Source organism: Glycine max, chromosome 12 (genome assembly GCF_000004515.6).
Source record: "Glycine max cultivar Williams 82 chromosome 12, Glycine_max_v4.0, whole genome shotgun sequence".
NCBI lineage: Eukaryota > Viridiplantae > Streptophyta > Magnoliopsida > Fabales > Fabaceae > Glycine > Glycine max.
Genome location: NC_038248.2, coordinates 35,913,833 through 35,930,460, shown reverse-complemented (window position 1 = coordinate 35,930,460; position 16,628 = coordinate 35,913,833). Strand labels below are relative to the sequence as shown.

Below are 16,628 nucleotides of genomic sequence, written 5' to 3'. Positions count from 1 at the left end.
TGAAATTAATTTTGACAAATTTAAATGTTAAAAAAAGTTAAATTTAAAGTGTTTTGAAAATGAATTTAAATTATATTTTGAGTTGATTTTGGTTCATTCTAACTTGACCTAATAATGTCGATATTTTATTATAACATATTTTTAATAATTAATAAATAAAAATATTTTTAAAAAAAAATTTAAGCAATGATATTTTATATTATATATTTATATTGATACAATGATCATAAAATATATATTAATTTAAGTGTATATTCTTTTAATTATATATATGTTGTTAACATTTATATAATAATATTCATAAATTAGTTTAATTTAATCTTATCTCTTGTATTATCAAATTTTAATTAGGTTAAATTCATATACAAGTAAGGATTAAACTAAATCCAGAAACAGTATGAACAACAGCATCACATCACACACACGTACATATTTTGGAAAAACAATGAAGAAATCTGTGTATTTGTTTCCGCTGAAACAATTCTTGTATACTCTTGCTACTTACCGCTTACCATACTAGCTAACATATCTGCATATTGCAGAAGCCACACTCATAAACATAAAGTAAGTTATCTTTTTTCAACTCTGTTATGTTATTGCTTCTTCCTTTTATTATTAATAACCTTAAAATATTACTATTTATTTTCTATTCATCGGTATTTTAGCTAGATTTGACCGTTAACGAGGAAGTTAACCCCTCGATCTTCTTCACCAACTACAGCATCACATTTTAGGGTTTTTGCTTATTTACCCACCAAAGCTTAGGCCCTTGTTGTTCTCCTTTTAACCTCTTTTTTTTAAAATAAAAAAAAAAGATTATTCCTTTTTTTTTTCATGGTTGTTCATCAATTTAGGTGTTTCCCCCTTTCATGAAAAATTGCTAAACCCTTAAGGGTACATGTCAAATTTCAGTGTTTTCTTTTTTTCTTTTTTACTGATTCGGTTTCACAGTGCTTTGGGGGATTCAGAACAAGCAATTTGCGTAGGTTTTGAGCATAGTGGGTGAAGTTTTCAGCTCCTTCCACTTCCCCAAATTCAAACCCTTTTTTTTTTTTTTTTTATGAATTTGCAGCAAGCAGTGTGGAAGAAAGATTGTTTTTTGGTGTGAAAGAAGAGATTTTATTTTTTGGGGAAGATGATAGCCGAGAAACCTAGTTGGGTTAGGCATGAGGGCATGCAAATTTTCTCCATTGATGTTCAACCCGGAGGGCTTAGGTTCGCTACCGGAGGTGGTGACCACAAGGTATGGAATTTTTTTCTGTCTTTGAGGCTCAAATTTGTGGATAATTTTGAATTTTGGGCGTTTAGTTATATGGTATTTAGGAAGTGGCACCCCAATTTGATTTAAGATTTTAAGTCCTGTAATTCTTGAATATGGGATTTAATTGTCTTCCCACCTCTCTTTTTTTTTATCAGAGGAATATTGCATTCTATATATTTTCAATTAATTGAAATTTTCACAGTTTCTTATGAAGAGTAGAAATTGTTGCCATTTTTCTTGATTCAATATAGACTGCACTTCATGCTGACTTTCTGGTTAAACATTGGTTTGCCAGGGCAGAGAGCATCTTTATGTGTTTCATATTTTTAAGAATAGCTTCCTAGTGAGCTTGTCAATTGTATTTTCTAGGGACACAACTTAGCTCAGGAAACCAAATTTCCTCGGTGCCTTCTAGTGAATCACTTTTCATATTAAAAAGTAAGAAGTAGTAAAGATCTGACGTTAATATGTTGCCTAGTGTCAGGTTCAGCTAAACATCTAAGAAATATAAGTTGTGCTGAAATTTCTTGTTTCTCTTCACTTATTTTGTTTTCATAACTTTCCTGTTCCTGTGTCTGAGAAATCTGGCTGTATACGACTTCTGGCCTTCAGGGTAGGATTAGAGTGGGTCGTTATTTTCAACTTTAGTTTCTTGATTTGTTTAAGTCACTTGAATTAATTTTCATACATCCACATTCTCAACTATGTACTATGCAGGTTCGCATATGGAATATGAAGTCTGTTAGTACTGACATAGAAAATGATGCCTCTTCTCAAAGGCTTCTTGCAACTCTACGGGATCACTTTGGGTCTGTCAACTGTGTTAGGTGGGCTAAGCATGGAAGGTATGTTGCATCAGGCTCTGATGATCAGGTGATATTAATTCATGAGAGAAAGCCTGGTTCAGGAACCACTGAATTTGGCAGTGGAGAGCCACCAGATATTGAAAACTGGAAAGTTGCAATGACTTTGAGAGGGCACACTGCAGATGTGGTAATGCTATTGCTTTTATTTTTCAATCTTGTCTTTTTCAAAAATATTTTCTAGTTTCAACCATTTAATTCCATGTTGACATTTGCTCTGAGAATTGAATGTACCAACTTGTCATCTAAATGGATCTCTAGCTGCTTATCCAAATGCTTTTACATTTTCAATGATCATCATTAACTTGGGATCTATTTCTCCGTGCTTAAAGTAGGTGGATCTTAATTGGTCTCCTGATGATTCTGCGTTAGCTAGTGGGAGTTTGGACAACACTATCCACGTATGGAATATGAGCAATGGCATTTGCACTGCTGTTCTAAGGGGCCACTCTAGCTTGGTTAAGGGAGTTGCTTGGGATCCTATTGGCTCCTTTATAGCAAGTCAATCTGATGATAAAACTGTAATTATTTGGCGAACTAGTGATTGGAGTCTTGCTCATAGGACAGATGGTCACTGGGCAAAATCAGTAAGTTTCTTATTTTGAAAATTTTTCTGATTGAATAACAAGCTCTATTTCCTAATTAACCTGTCTTCCCATCAGCTTGGATCGACCTTTTTCAGGCGTCTTGGTTGGTCTCCTTGTGGTCATTTTATCACCACTACTCATGGTTTCCAGAAGCCAAGGCATTCTGCCCCTGTGCTAGAGAGAGGGGAATGGTCTGCAACATTTGATTTTCTAGGACACAATGCTCCAATTATTGTGGTGAAGTTCAACCATTCTATGTTCAGAAGAAATTTGACTAATGCTCAGGAAGTGAAGCCTGTGCCTGTTGGGTGGACCAATGGTGCTTCCAAGACTGGAAGTAAAGAACCACAGCCTTATAATGTTATTGCCATTGGAAGTCAGGATCGAACTATAACAGTTTGGACTACTGCAAGTCCTCGTCCTCTATTTGTGGCTAAGCATTTTTTTACTCAAAGTGTTGTGGATTTGTCCTGGTATTCCTCTTCATCTCTAGCCATGGTTGATTTATTTTGTGAATGTTATATTTTTAATTAATATTTTGACTTTATCATTTCTGAGTGACCCCTCCTTATTATTCTTTCTTTTGCCTTTTCAAATAGGAGCCCTGATGGATATTCACTTTTTGCATGTTCCTTGGATGGATCTGTGGCTACATTTCATTTTGAGGTAAAAGAACTTGGTCAGAGATTAGGTGATGCTGAGCTAGATGAGTTGAAGAGAAGTCGTTATGGTGATGTGAGAGGTCGTAAAGCAAACTTAGCTGAAAGTCCAGCACAGTTACTGCTAGAAGCTGCTTCTGCCAAGCAAACACCTAGCAAAAAAGTGGTTTCTGATGTTCAACAAAACCAAACTAAGGCAGCTTATGTTGATGCAGTGGTTAATGCAAAGAATGCTGAGCCTCAAAATGATGATGGCAAGAAAAGTGGAGGTCCAGTAGGTGATGTGTCAAACAAAGCTGCAACCGCTGGCCGGATTTCTAGTCCTGTTAAGCAAAGAGAATATAGACGACCTGATGGGCGTAAAAGAATTATTCCAGAAGCAGTAGGAATGCCTGTTCAGCAGGAAAACATTTCTGGTGCAGTTCAGCAAGCACTCGATTTTCCTATAGTTTCTTCTGATCACAGAAAGGATACTGAACGAGCTTTATCCAGTGATGATGGTGCAAGAGTAAGCACCTTGGGAGGAGCACATGGCAGAAATACTGATTTAAAAGAGCGTTCTGGGGTTACTGCTAGGGCCACAATTTCAGAGAGCCTGATGATTGAGAAGGTTCCAGCTTCTGCTGGTGATGGAAGTGTCAATGTTGAGCAGTCAGGCAATTTGATGTCTTCCAGTTCTTTAGCTGCTTGTAGTGGTACACTTTCCATTAGAGTATTTGACAAGAAAAGTGGAGAAGATTCTTCTCCTATTCATTTGGAAGCACGCCCAAGAGAACATGCTGTAAATGACATTGTAGGGCTGGGAAATACATCCATAATGAAAGAAACAGAAATTGTGTGCTCTAAGGGTCCTCAGACACTTTGGTCTGATAGGATATCAGGAAAAGTCACTGTTTTAGCTGGTAATGGAAATTTTTGGGCAGTTGGATGTGAAGATGGATGTCTGCAGGTAAATTGCTTTTCTACATGTATATGCATTGTTTTCTTTCAGTACTCTTTTTTGTTAACATTTCTGATATATTGTGGGACATGGGTTATGATTGTATGTTGAGCTGTAGTAGTTGTACCCAACATCCTTTATAATATTTTTTTCGTGGTATTATTGAGCTTTGTTGTGTTTTCCTTAAGACTTTTATCCTCATGTTTTAATGTTATGAAAATTTATTTCTTCTATACCTTTCTCACATGTTTTCTACCTTTTGGTATCTTGGTAGCATCTCTTGTGCATCGATCAAGTCCATTCGAGTTAATGTGTGCATTCTTTGCATACATACCACTGGCATAAACTTAAACATTGTAGCTGTATAACTAATAATTGATTAGAAAAGTTGCTTACAGCCTTACACTTAAAATATCCCATAAATTTAAAACATTGTTTGTAACTGTAAACTAATTGATTGAAGAAAGCTATCTATGTTAATACTTTACTACTTGACATTTGTCACATAATAATTTACCATGTAAACTAATTGATTGAAGAAAACTATCTATGTTACTACTTTACTCCAATATCAAACTTAGCTAATAATCTTTTGGTATTCAAATTTCAGAAAAATTATTTAAGTTTTAATTAGGAGATAAGTGCTTAAGTACTATGTGACAAATGACTAATTTGTATGTAGTGTGAGATACATGGCTCAAACTTTTTTTAAGCTTGTAAAACTATGGGCATAAACTAGTTAAACATATGGGCATTGGGCAAGATGTAGTAGGTCTTATGCTTTTGAAATCTCTGTTTTTTGACTTTTGCTTGCTTCCGAGAAGATTTACACAAAGTGTGGGAGACGAGCAATGCCTACCATGATGATGGGTTCTGCAACAACATTTGTAGACTGTGATGAATGCTGGACATTACTGCTGGTGACAAGAAAAGGATCCCTGTACATGTGGGATTTATTCAACCAAACCTGTCTTCTTCAAGATTCGTTGACTTCTCTAGTTGCTTCAAGTCCTAACTCATATGGTAAAGATGCAGGTATCATATATATTATCTACATTTGTTTGATATTGGAGATGCTTGGTCTTTAACTATGGCCTCTGCCTCACAGTTTATCATTTTTTCTTTGTATTTAGACAACTTGTCCTGGTTTTCCAACAATTTGTCTTTTTTCAGTGGCTCTACGTTATCTTAAAATTTACTGTTTCTTTTCAGGAACTATTAAAGTTATATCTGTGAAACTATCAAAATCGGGCTCCCCTCTTGTTGTGTTGGCTACTCGCCATGCTTTCTTATTTGACATGAATGTCAAGTGTTGGCTGAGGGTTGCTGATGATTGCTTTCCTGCATCAAATTTTTCCAGTTCATGGAGTTTGGGTTCGATTCAAAGTGGTGAGCTGGCAGCATTGCAGGTTGATCTTAGAAAATATTTGGCTCGGAAGCCTGGTTGGACTAGGTGTGTATTGATTAATGTATTTTTTACATAGCTTGTAGTTGGTCTGGATCCTCGATTTGAAATATTGTTGGATACCATATGAATATGAAATTGAACAATCTACAATTATTTTCTGTATACTTATACTCTTGCCTAGAAGGATGGAGTGTGCTCGTTACGTAGGCTCCAGATCTCGTGTTTCATAATTTTCCCCCTCCCCCTTTTTGTTAGAATTCTGATGTTTTAAAAGAACACTTTCTAAACTTGACTACCTTAATGCAGAGTTACTGATGATGGAGTACAGACACGTGCTCATTTGGAAACACAATTGGCTTCTTCCTTGGCTTTGGGATCCCCTAATGAATATCGCCAATGCCTATTGTCATACGTACGCTTTCTTGCAAGGTGTTATTCTCTTCTATTTTTCTTTGAGATATTCTTCAAATACAACTTTAACACTTTGATGACCTTGCATAAAACATGTATGCTTGTATACATATTTAGTTTTCTATAAAAGTGTAAGTTACATATTGTTTCTCACTAGTCACTACCCCCAGCTACTAACCCTCTTGCTCACTTGCTGTCTGTCTCCCAGCTGTTTACACTTAAAACTCAATTCTTCTGCTAAAAATCTTTTGATGATGTGACTTAACTATTTAATTTGCATGATAACTATTCTTAAGATGAATGGCATGTAACTTATTTAAACTGTCTTCCAAAAATTTATTTTATTAGGAAGATGCTATGTAATTATATATGCATGTTCTGTTGTCTTCGTGATTTTGGACAATTGCAGACTAAAGGATGATAAAATTATTGCAGAGAAGCAGATGAATCTCGTTTACGTGAAGTGTGTGAGAGTTTCCTTGGACCTCCAACAGGGATGGTTGAGGAAACATCTTCAGATTCAAAGAACTTAGCATGGGATCCTTTTGTGCTTGTAAGCTTTTCTCTATCTACATATCTAATAAATTCATGTTTTGCTTACCCGGTTGTTTTTACTATTTATTAAGAGTGTGTCAAGCTAGGAATGGTAAAATAGTACATAAGCACGCTTAAATTTTCCTGTACAGAAATAGACGATTACTGAAATTTAGGGGCTGTTTTTTTTAAGCTTTTGAAAAAAGAGATTTTAAGGTTGCGTAGAAAATGAATTATTTTAGATTTTGATTTTCCTTTTCAAAATAAAAGTGATTTTTAATACAAAAACCGGGGGAAAAGAAGAGCTCTTATTATAATTGGAAAACTAGATAGAGGAAAAGTGCATGAAAGACATTAATTGGCTGATTACACTGATTTATTTATTTTAAAAAAATGACAAACCCTAACAAGAGGATGCTGGAACTTTTATTGACCAACACAGCTTATATGATTGTCAAATCAAATGATCACTTTATCTTTTCTGTTTCTCAAATGTTCCAACTGAATCTTTGCAGGGAATGAGGAAACACAAGCTCCTTAGGGAAGACATTCTTCCATCCATGGCATCAAACAGAAAAGTCCAGAGATTGCTTAACGAATTCATGGATCTTTTATCCGAATATGAGATCATTGATGCTAATCAAGAGCAAACAAACCCCACAGTACCAAATTCATCCTTACCAGAAACCAATCCAATTGAGAGCAGTTCACTAGCAACAGATCGGGAGCACACTGCTCCACCAAAATTGGAACACAATACTCCACTGGAAAAAGAGCAAATAAATTTCCCTCCAGCACTCGCAAATGAAGCTAGTGCAGATACCCCTATGACAGATCAAGCTAACCAGGATGCACAAGTTAAGGAAAGTGCCTAACTTGTGTATCTTACTGTAGGAGGCAGTATTAAGGGTAGAAGTGTATCAACAAAGGATGTTCAAGTGACATGGATGAATCCAATTTCACGTTTTTCTTTTATGATGATACCTCTCCTTTAAAGTTGATCTCACTAACACACACTTCTTCAAAGGTATCACAAGTTGTATGATTTGTAGCTTCTCCCATCAACTTGGAGCTTGCTTTTTGTAAAATGTCTAGTAAAGGAAATTAGAGTTTCTTTCTTCTTGGTGTGTTAGTTGAGACTTTTTTATGGCTATGACTTTCATGCACCTTTATGAATTGCTTCCAGCACTCCATTACATTCCGGAAAGTCCACTCTGGAATGTAAGCAACAGGCAGTCCAATCTGGAATGTAAGCACCAGTCTTTTTTGAGCCGCTGCATAAGTTCCAAAACGAAACGAGCCCTACAGCCTGAAGCATTTTCTTGAATTAAGGCCATTATAACACAAGTTTTTCAGGTCAGTCTAGATTAGGGGTGTTTGCGGGTTGGTTTAAGTCGATTTTCATCAAATTCAGGATCTAATCTAATCAAATTTAATTGGTTTGGCTTGGTTCGATTTTCACAGTTTTTTTTTAAATCTAATTTGACCGATTTTCGTTTGGGCCAATAGGTTACCCATTGAAATTTAATTTTTTTCTTAAATTTATTATTTTATATAATGATTCATTCAAATATTCAATATAATTATCATAATATTATCAAATATCTGAAAGTAGTAAAATTGATTCATTTAATATAATCAACATTATATTCTAAATTAGACTAACACAAATTAAAACAAGATATTTTTCAACGAGATTTACTATAATAGTCTGAAGCACAACTATTTTCTATAAACTAATTTCTTGTAATAAATTTTGTTGTGACTAGATTTACTGAAACAAATGAACAAAATATGATTAATTAATATTATAAACATGACAGACAAAATAAATATGAAAAAAATGTAGAACAAATAACAAGGTACTAAAAGTAATATTTTAAGCAATTTCAACACTAGTAGTCCCAACATTTGTAGTTTCAACACTTGGAGTCCTAATATTAACCGTATCTAGAGTCAAACCAAACAATTCTAAAAATTTTGATCGATTTTGATTAGTTCAGTTCGATTTTGATTGGATTTATAAATCTAAATCCATGACACAACTCGTACATGAACGGATTTGATTGATTCGGTTCGATTTTGACCCAAATATATAAATGATCCAATCCAAACTATTCAGATCGGTTTGAGTCAATTTGAGTTCGCGGATGACCCATACCCGTGAACACCCCTAGCATGCATAACCCATGTATTTAGTGGGTTTGGGTTATAGTTAAATGGGTCAATCTAGAAACCATTGTATTTCTTACAAAAATAAAAATTAATTTTAATGATAGTTTATTTTAGTAGACTTTTTAATATTTGGTTGAGGTGCTGGAGATATTTGGTAATGTTAGTTATTGGTAAATGATAGTGTCATTTTCTTTCTCTTTTATTGTCTCATATAATTATTTGGATTTTTTTTTTAATTTTTTTATTTAAATTTTATTAATATATTTATCATGTTATTAAATTTAATTAATTATTAACAAGTAAAGAATAATCACAATTTAGTTTTTTTTAGTTATTTTTAATATTTAATTTTTTGGTTTAAATTTTATTAATATATTTACCATATTATTTTTAATAATATATTTTTAAAACTATTTTTTCATCTTTAATCTCTATAATTCATTTATTTTGTGGACTTGGGTCAATACATATGAGCCTTGAATGGTCTAGGCCAACCTTTTTATCTACATTGTTAACTTTCATAATAACTACTTTAAATATTATAATAACATAATTCTACTTAATTAACGCTATATTTTTTTTACTATAACAATAAATTAAACTCTTAATTTATTTAGAATAACTAAATATCTTCCTTTCTAAACAAAAGTCTCTCACCTTATTCAGACTTTGTTTTTGTTTTTTTTTCTTCATAAAACGACCTCATCTCCTCCATGTATCCTTTACTCTCTTCAACCTTTACTAATGTCTCAAAAAAATTAATCGGCTGAAAAATAAATATTAAATCAAATTTAATATACTTTAATAAGCTATTTGGTATTATAAAAGTATATAACAAATTTCAAATTGTAAAAATTATAATAAAATGTTTTCATCGGTAAAAAAGAATAATTTTAAAGTCTACTTTTAACTTAATGTTAGACTGACTTAGTTAAAAAGAATTAATTTCACCAAACTTAGTGAAATAAAATAAGAAAAAAAACTTACAAAAATTACAACTCACTAGTCATTTTGATAAGTTCCAATAAGTTTCACTAAAACTCTTCTAAATGTATCATCTTCAAAAGTCAATTCTCCAGGTGTTGAAACTCCACACAAATTTTGCTTTTGTTCTCAAACTATAACGTAGCAAAAGATGAATAACAAGTAACTGACTAAGACTTTGTCATAAACTGAGGCACAAATCATCCTTCTGTAATGAAAGTTATCACTGCTCAAGAGAAAGAAACTGAGTCAAGGGGTACACTTGCTAGTTGTTGTGGTCCTGCTTCTTTTTTTTTTTTTTTTTTTCATTTTTTGCTTATCAACTTTTAAATCCTATATATACACCTTTCTTGACCACCTTTTACACTTTTTGCTTCCCAATGACATATATCGAAAGTCTGCATCAATATGAAACACAGGACAAGACATTTAACATGTATGCGCTGGCCACAATCCTAGAGCTGTCACGAATCATTGTCCAAATCCAGCTTGCTCAAGGACCCTCGTATCTCTTGCATGGCATGTTGTTCCTTTAAGGGCACATGCTTCAGACTCAAAGACTGAGATTTTCCAGAAACAGCAAAAAATTAACCGGGTTTGCTGGCTAGCTACTTCTCCAAGCATTTATTTCTTCCCAAATATTATATACCTTTGCTTAAAATTTTCAATTATCGCTGATCTGCACAAAATCTAACACGCACATGCAAAGACCAAGCCACATTAATTAGCAAGTTCAAACTCTTCCACTAAAGGGTTAAAATTGATCATTATCAAGATTTTGTTGTAAATATAGCTTTAGTCAGTTATAATTAGCTGTCAAACTGTTATGATATATATACTGTTAGTTAGTTATTATGCAGTTTGTTAGTTATTCTTTTTCTGTTCTGGATCCTTTGTATATAAACCATTTCTTGTAGCACATTCACCAATGAATTTCAATTTGTTTTCATTCTTTACTTTGATATCTGACATGGTATCAGAAGTTACTCATTCCGTGTCTATTGCTTCTTCTTGAAGCTTCTCTCGGTGTATTACCTTCTTTTTTACGATTGTTTTCTTCTAAATCGTTTCTTTCCTTCTCTCCTTGGTCATGGCTGCCATTGATGATTCTAATCCCTTAATTCTTCATTCATCCAATAATCCTGGCATTGCTCTAGTTTCACACCCCCTTACAAGTGAAAACTACAATTCTTGAAAGAAAGCAATGCGCATGGCACTTCACGGGAAGAACAAATATGAGTTTGTCGATGGTTTAATTCCTGAACCTACTTTGGGTCACTCCACCCATGCTTTATGGCATCGCAATGATAACATTGTCTCATCCTGGCTCCTTAATTCGTTATCAAAGGAGATGCAAGTGAATATCTTACACTGTTCTTTTGCCAAAGCAATTTGTGATGATCTCAAAGAACGTTTCGAACAACGTAATGGTCCTTTGATTTTTCAACTTAAGCATGAATTGATCACTTTGCAACAAGGGTCCATGTCTATTTCTTCCTTTTACTCCAAGCTTCGTTCTCTCTGGGAGTCGCTATCAGAACTGAAACCATCACATAGCTGCAGCTATGAAGGAATTAAACCATGGTGCGATTTTGAGCAGCCGAAGTATGCTATGCAGTTCTTGATGGGGCTGAACAAATCTTTCTCTACTATCAGAGGTCAAATTCTATCCATGGATCCCTTTCCCTCAGTTACTGAGGTTTTTGCCTAAATTGTTCAAGAAGAAAAACAAAAAGAGGTTGGTGCATCCATGTCTGGAACTTCTGCTAGTGAGGTTTCACATGCTTTTGCATTCAAGAATTCTTCTGATGCAAGAAATAATTCTGACAATCGCTCCAAAGACTCTCCCAAGAACCGCCCCTTGTGTGCTCATTGTGATATGTTGGGTCATACTTAGGATCATTGTTTCAAGTTGGATGACTATCCTCCAAATTATAAGAAGAATGAATATTCCTCATAGGTCAAGAAGCAATCTTCTTCCTCCTCTGAACCATCACACAAGGTTGTTCATGATATGCCTCAATCACAACCCTCTTTTGGTTAAAATTGATCATCATTATTTTTAATAGCATTACTCTCGATCGTACCCATCAGCATCAAGCATTTTACTGCCTACCGGTGTTTTTAATATAATTTAAATACTACTAATCAAGAAATTAACAGAATAAATTTTTAACTATTTATTTACCTCCTACTTGGATATACTACAATGGTGTTGGACTGATGTTAAATTGAGTTGACCTACTCTATAACAGCAATTAGAATAAGTCATCTAAAAAAATGAGTTACTTTTTGTTTTTTTTTTTAATCTAGAAACACAATAAATTTTCCTTTTAAATATTTAATGTAATTATATATTTAGTATTCGAATTCACAGTATAGGAAATTAAAACATTTATGTGTCCAGGCAATTAATCCACGAGCTCCATTCTCGATAATTTCTTTATTCTTGTACATTTTCTTTGCACAATTTTAGTATTTTGTTTTTCGAAAACTAATTTGAAAACCAAATCAAAAGAAACTCAATCTTTTTTTTTTTTTTGGTTTCGTCTTTTTCCTTTCCCCATTATCTTGGGTTTAGGGCCAGATGGTGAGATAAGATATCCATCTCAGTCAGCTACTACTAGTAGCTTCTAATCACAAAACTCAAGGAGAGAATGGGTTTAGGACCAAAACATGCTTAGCTTTATGAAACAGCATGCTGATCCATCTGGAAATCCTTTATGGGGACTTGGTGGTCCACACGACGCTAATATGAATAAGTTGGGTTCTATAATACAATTAAGAGGGATGGCTATAAACCGATTTCTTTCAATAGCCCATAATGGGCTGTTGTGCCTTGTTTTCAAACATTTGGTTTTGGGTGAGGAATCAAACCAATAGCCTTCTGAAATTTCTATTCACTTTTGTTTTTATTTTGTGTTTTCATTTTTAATTTACAAAATTATTATTTTGTTTTAAATATTTATACAGGGAATAATGAAATCAATTTTGTCCCTCTATTTATTGTACAAATCTTTGAAAACATAAAAAAAAACTTTAAAAAAATAAGGTGGCCAGTAGTTTTATTAATTAAAAGATAAAATAAAAAATAAAAGTAGGAAATAAAAATAAAAGTAAACTTTCCTTAATAACAATTTTGTGCTTTCTATGGATTCCTTTTTCTATCATGAATTTTATTTGTGTCCCCCCAAAGTTGTGTGAAAAATCTGATACAACCAAAAATAACATCTTCTTTTAGCGTTAGTGACAATGAACTAAGAGTGAGATATCACTTAAGATATCATGAAAGACCCACGAAAATTATATATGATAGAATGAAAATCAATCCAAATTCACTCATTTGTACTAATAGATTGATAGCTTATCATTATTTTGATAAGTGACCCAAAAGATGTTATTTGTAATTGGTTCTTAATTGTAACCATTTCTTATTATTGTAAACATTCCATCTCTTTTGAAATTATAGCAACTTCTCCTTATATCCATTCTTACCATATTAAGTTGCCATTTTGTTCTCAAATTCACTTATCAAATAATTCTGTAAACTAATTTCATTTATATGAAAACTAGCATTCGTGCATTTGGATTTGCCACTTTTGTCTCAAGTAATCACACATATGTAAATAACATTGGTTATATGAATTGCTCCTTGTATCAAATTTTGCTTGGCATATGAACTTGCCATTTTTATACCAAATTATGTAAATCAGTTGTCAAATAAATTAATAAACCCACAAATTACAATAAAATAAAAACTTAATTACATTAAGTTGATAACAATGTTCGTACATAAATATAACAACATCCTATGTATACATATTCAAAATAACATCGTTCTATACCAAAGATAAACAGTCCTTGTACACTATGAACTAATGACATGCTTGTTCTAAAAAAAGTACAAGTGTTCTAATATCATATTTGTTCTAAAACAAAATAGCCCTTATACAACTGCACAAAGTTTACTAATGATAGCCATATACCCAAAATTAATTGGCCTTATACTTAATAAGATGTGCATATACAAGAAAAATGCCTATGCATTAGAAATATCTGTCTATATACCCAAAAAAGAGTCACAAAATTGTTTTCCAATATCAATTGTTCCCTAAAAGTTCCTATGGTATAGTTTTTCATTTGCCTTTGGTCTTTTTATTACTGTAATCCCCTGCATCATTGTCAGTGTTCCAATGTTCCCTTATTTGTTGCAAGATACAATTGGCACCTGTGAATTCAGTTGTATTCCTGATATTTTAAACATAGGTGGATGATATCAATTTGTGAAGCCAAGAAAGTAGAGATTAAAAATAGATTATAATAAGTTTAGTATACCTGATAGGTGATTGAAAACTATTGTGAAATAGGTACATTTTTTCTAACAAAAAAAAATATTAAAGATTAATGTTCAGAATATTATATATATACAAGTCGTTAATATATGTATAAACCTAGTTTTGTTACCCTAGCTTGTTTCCTCACTCCAACCCTTTGACAAGTTATATAATTATGACCAAACTGTTTACAAGTGGAACACCTAATGTTGTTAGACCTTTTTACTTCTTGCGATCTTGATGATCCTTAATTCCTCCTAGCCTTAAGGCCTTTCTAGTGTTAGGATATGGAACGTGGTTATGCTTTTTTTTCTATGAAAGGATATGATAGAAATGTATGATAGAAATGATGGGAGTAGGAAGAGGATGCGTTTTCAAAAAATAGACACCTTAACTTAATTTGTGCTTATTAGCTTCTTGACTTACATTCCATGGCTTGCTACAACTTATGCCTTTATATAGATTACATAGGTGATTTCTACACACTTCTATACTACTTAGTCCTAGAGTCTTTTAGACTCATCTATCATCTATCTCTATAATGTTCTAGGTGCTTCTATGAGATATTTTTCTACATCCATCAAGAAGTTTCTACACACTACAACATCTCCATAGGTGTAGAACTCTCTAGATAATGGACCACCAATTATACATCTACACTTTTCTAGATTAATCTTCAACACTCCCCCTTAATCTAGAAAAGTCTTGAACTCCAAGCACGTCTCTGAATTTGATGAACTTCTCTGTTACAATTGGCTTGGTGAAGATGTCTGCTAATTGTTTTTCAGTCTTGCAGAACTCCATTTTGATTTCTCCATGTTCCACGAGCTCTCTGATGAAGTGGTATTTAATCTTAATGTGCTTTGTACGGCTGTGGAATACTGGATTCTTAGTCATTTCAGTAGCTAACATATTATCAATGAATAACTGTTGGAGTCTTGGAGTCTTGCAGAATTTTTCTGAGCCATGTCGCTTCACACGCAGCGCTTGTTGCAGTCATGTATTCTGCTTCTGCTGATGATAGAGCAACTGTCGTTTGCTTCTTTGACGCCCATGATATTGCTTTGTTGCCTAGAAGAAACACATATCCACTTGTGCTTTTTCTATCATTTGTGCTTCCTGCCCAGTCGCTATCTGTATAACCTATCAAGTTAAAGTCTTTATCTGCCTTGTACAAAATGCCAAAATCCTTTGTGCCTTTGACATATCTTAGGATTCTCTTGGCTGCTGCAAAGTGTGCTTTTCTTGGGTTACTCATGAATCTAGACACGATGCTAACTGCATGTACGATGTCTGGCCTTGAGTTGGTTAAGTAGATTAGCGAACCAACTAGGCTTCTATAAATTGTTGCATCAACTTTGTTTTTCCCAACATCTTTTGAAAGCTTCTCATTCATCGCCATAGGTGTGGCAAGTGGTTTGCAATCTTGCATGTTGAACTTCTTTAGTAAGTCATCCGCATATTTTTCTTGCGAGATAAATATTTGTCCAGGTCTTTGCTTGACTTGCATGCCGAGAAAATATCTCATGAGTCCAAGATCGATCATTTCATACTCTTGCATCATAGCCTTTTTGAATTCTTCCATCATCTGTGAGTTGTTGCCGGTGTAGATTAAATCATCTACGTATAGGCACAAAATCAAGAAATGATTACCTTGCATCTTCACATATAGTGATGGCTTACTTGGACTTTTGAGGAATCTGTGCTCGACAAGGTATTTGTCTATTTTGTTGTTCCATGCTCAGGGAGCTTGTTTGAGACCATAAAGCGCCTTTTTCAAGCGATATGCTTTGTCTTCTTCTCCTTGAACTTTGTATCCTTGTGGTTGCTCCACATAGACTTCTTCTTCAATCTCTCCATTCAAGAAAGCTGATTTTACATCTAGCTGGTAGACATGTAGCTTCAACTGTGCAGCTAAGGCTAGTACAATTCTGATTGTTTCCATGCGCACAACGAAAGCAAATGTCTCATTGAAATCAACTCCCGTAAGTTGTGAATAGCCTTTAGCGACAAGTAGTGCTTTGTGTTTCTGGATTGTTCCATCCTCATTATATTTAATTTTGTAAACCTATTTCAGGCCAATGATCTCCTTGTCTTTTGGTTTTTGCATGAGCTCCCATGTATGATTTTTCTCTATCATTTTGATTTCCTCGACCATGGATTTTCTCCAAACTTCTTCTTTCGATGCTTCCTCAAACTTTTGAGGTTCACAGGCAAAAAATCCAACATTTGCGTACTTTGGATTCGGTTTGTGTGGCCTTCTTGATCTTTGAAGTTGTTGTTGTGGGACTTCTTCTACTTCCTCTTGCTGGTGATGTTGGTCATGCTGTGTTAGTGATGGTGGCAGTGTGCATGGGCTTGGATTGGTTGCTTCTTGCGTCTCATTGACTTTAGTACTCCATTGCCAGCTTGCTCCTTCGTCAAAGATGACATCTCTTGAAATGATCAATTGGTTTGAATAATCGGTAACCT

The 16,628-nt window shown here is 33.8% G+C and overlaps 3 protein-coding genes across 3 annotated transcripts; 2 read left to right on the top strand and 1 right to left on the bottom strand.

Annotated features, from left to right (window-relative positions):
- The first annotated feature begins 402 nt into the window (after nucleotides 1-402).
- On the top strand, nucleotides 403-7,781 carry LOC100806306 (protein HIRA). The gene is made up of 12 exons (XM_041007570.1): nucleotides 403-564; nucleotides 1,073-1,243; nucleotides 1,979-2,254; nucleotides 2,460-2,711; nucleotides 2,787-3,184; nucleotides 3,311-4,319; nucleotides 5,135-5,345; nucleotides 5,523-5,763; nucleotides 6,025-6,147; nucleotides 6,565-6,682; nucleotides 7,179-7,526; nucleotides 7,558-7,781. The coding sequence occupies exons 2-12, from the start codon at nucleotides 1,136-1,138 to the stop codon at nucleotides 7,603-7,605; spliced, it is 3,132 nt and encodes a 1,043-aa protein (XP_040863504.1). The 5' UTR covers nucleotides 403-564; nucleotides 1,073-1,135; the 3' UTR covers nucleotides 7,606-7,781.
- Nucleotides 7,782-11,032: 3,251 nt separating this feature from the next.
- On the top strand, nucleotides 11,033-11,533 carry LOC112998570 (uncharacterized). Its single transcript, XM_026124687.1, has one exon. It carries the CDS (start codon nucleotides 11,033-11,035, stop codon nucleotides 11,531-11,533), a length of 501 nt encoding a protein of 166 aa, XP_025980472.1.
- Nucleotides 11,534-15,072: 3,539 nt separating this feature from the next.
- LOC102663790 (secreted RxLR effector protein 161-like) lies at nucleotides 15,073-15,741 on the bottom strand. The gene has a single exon (XM_006593210.1). It carries the CDS (start codon nucleotides 15,739-15,741, stop codon nucleotides 15,073-15,075), a length of 669 nt encoding a protein of 222 aa, XP_006593273.1.
- Between the last annotated feature and the right edge of the window lie 887 nt (nucleotides 15,742-16,628).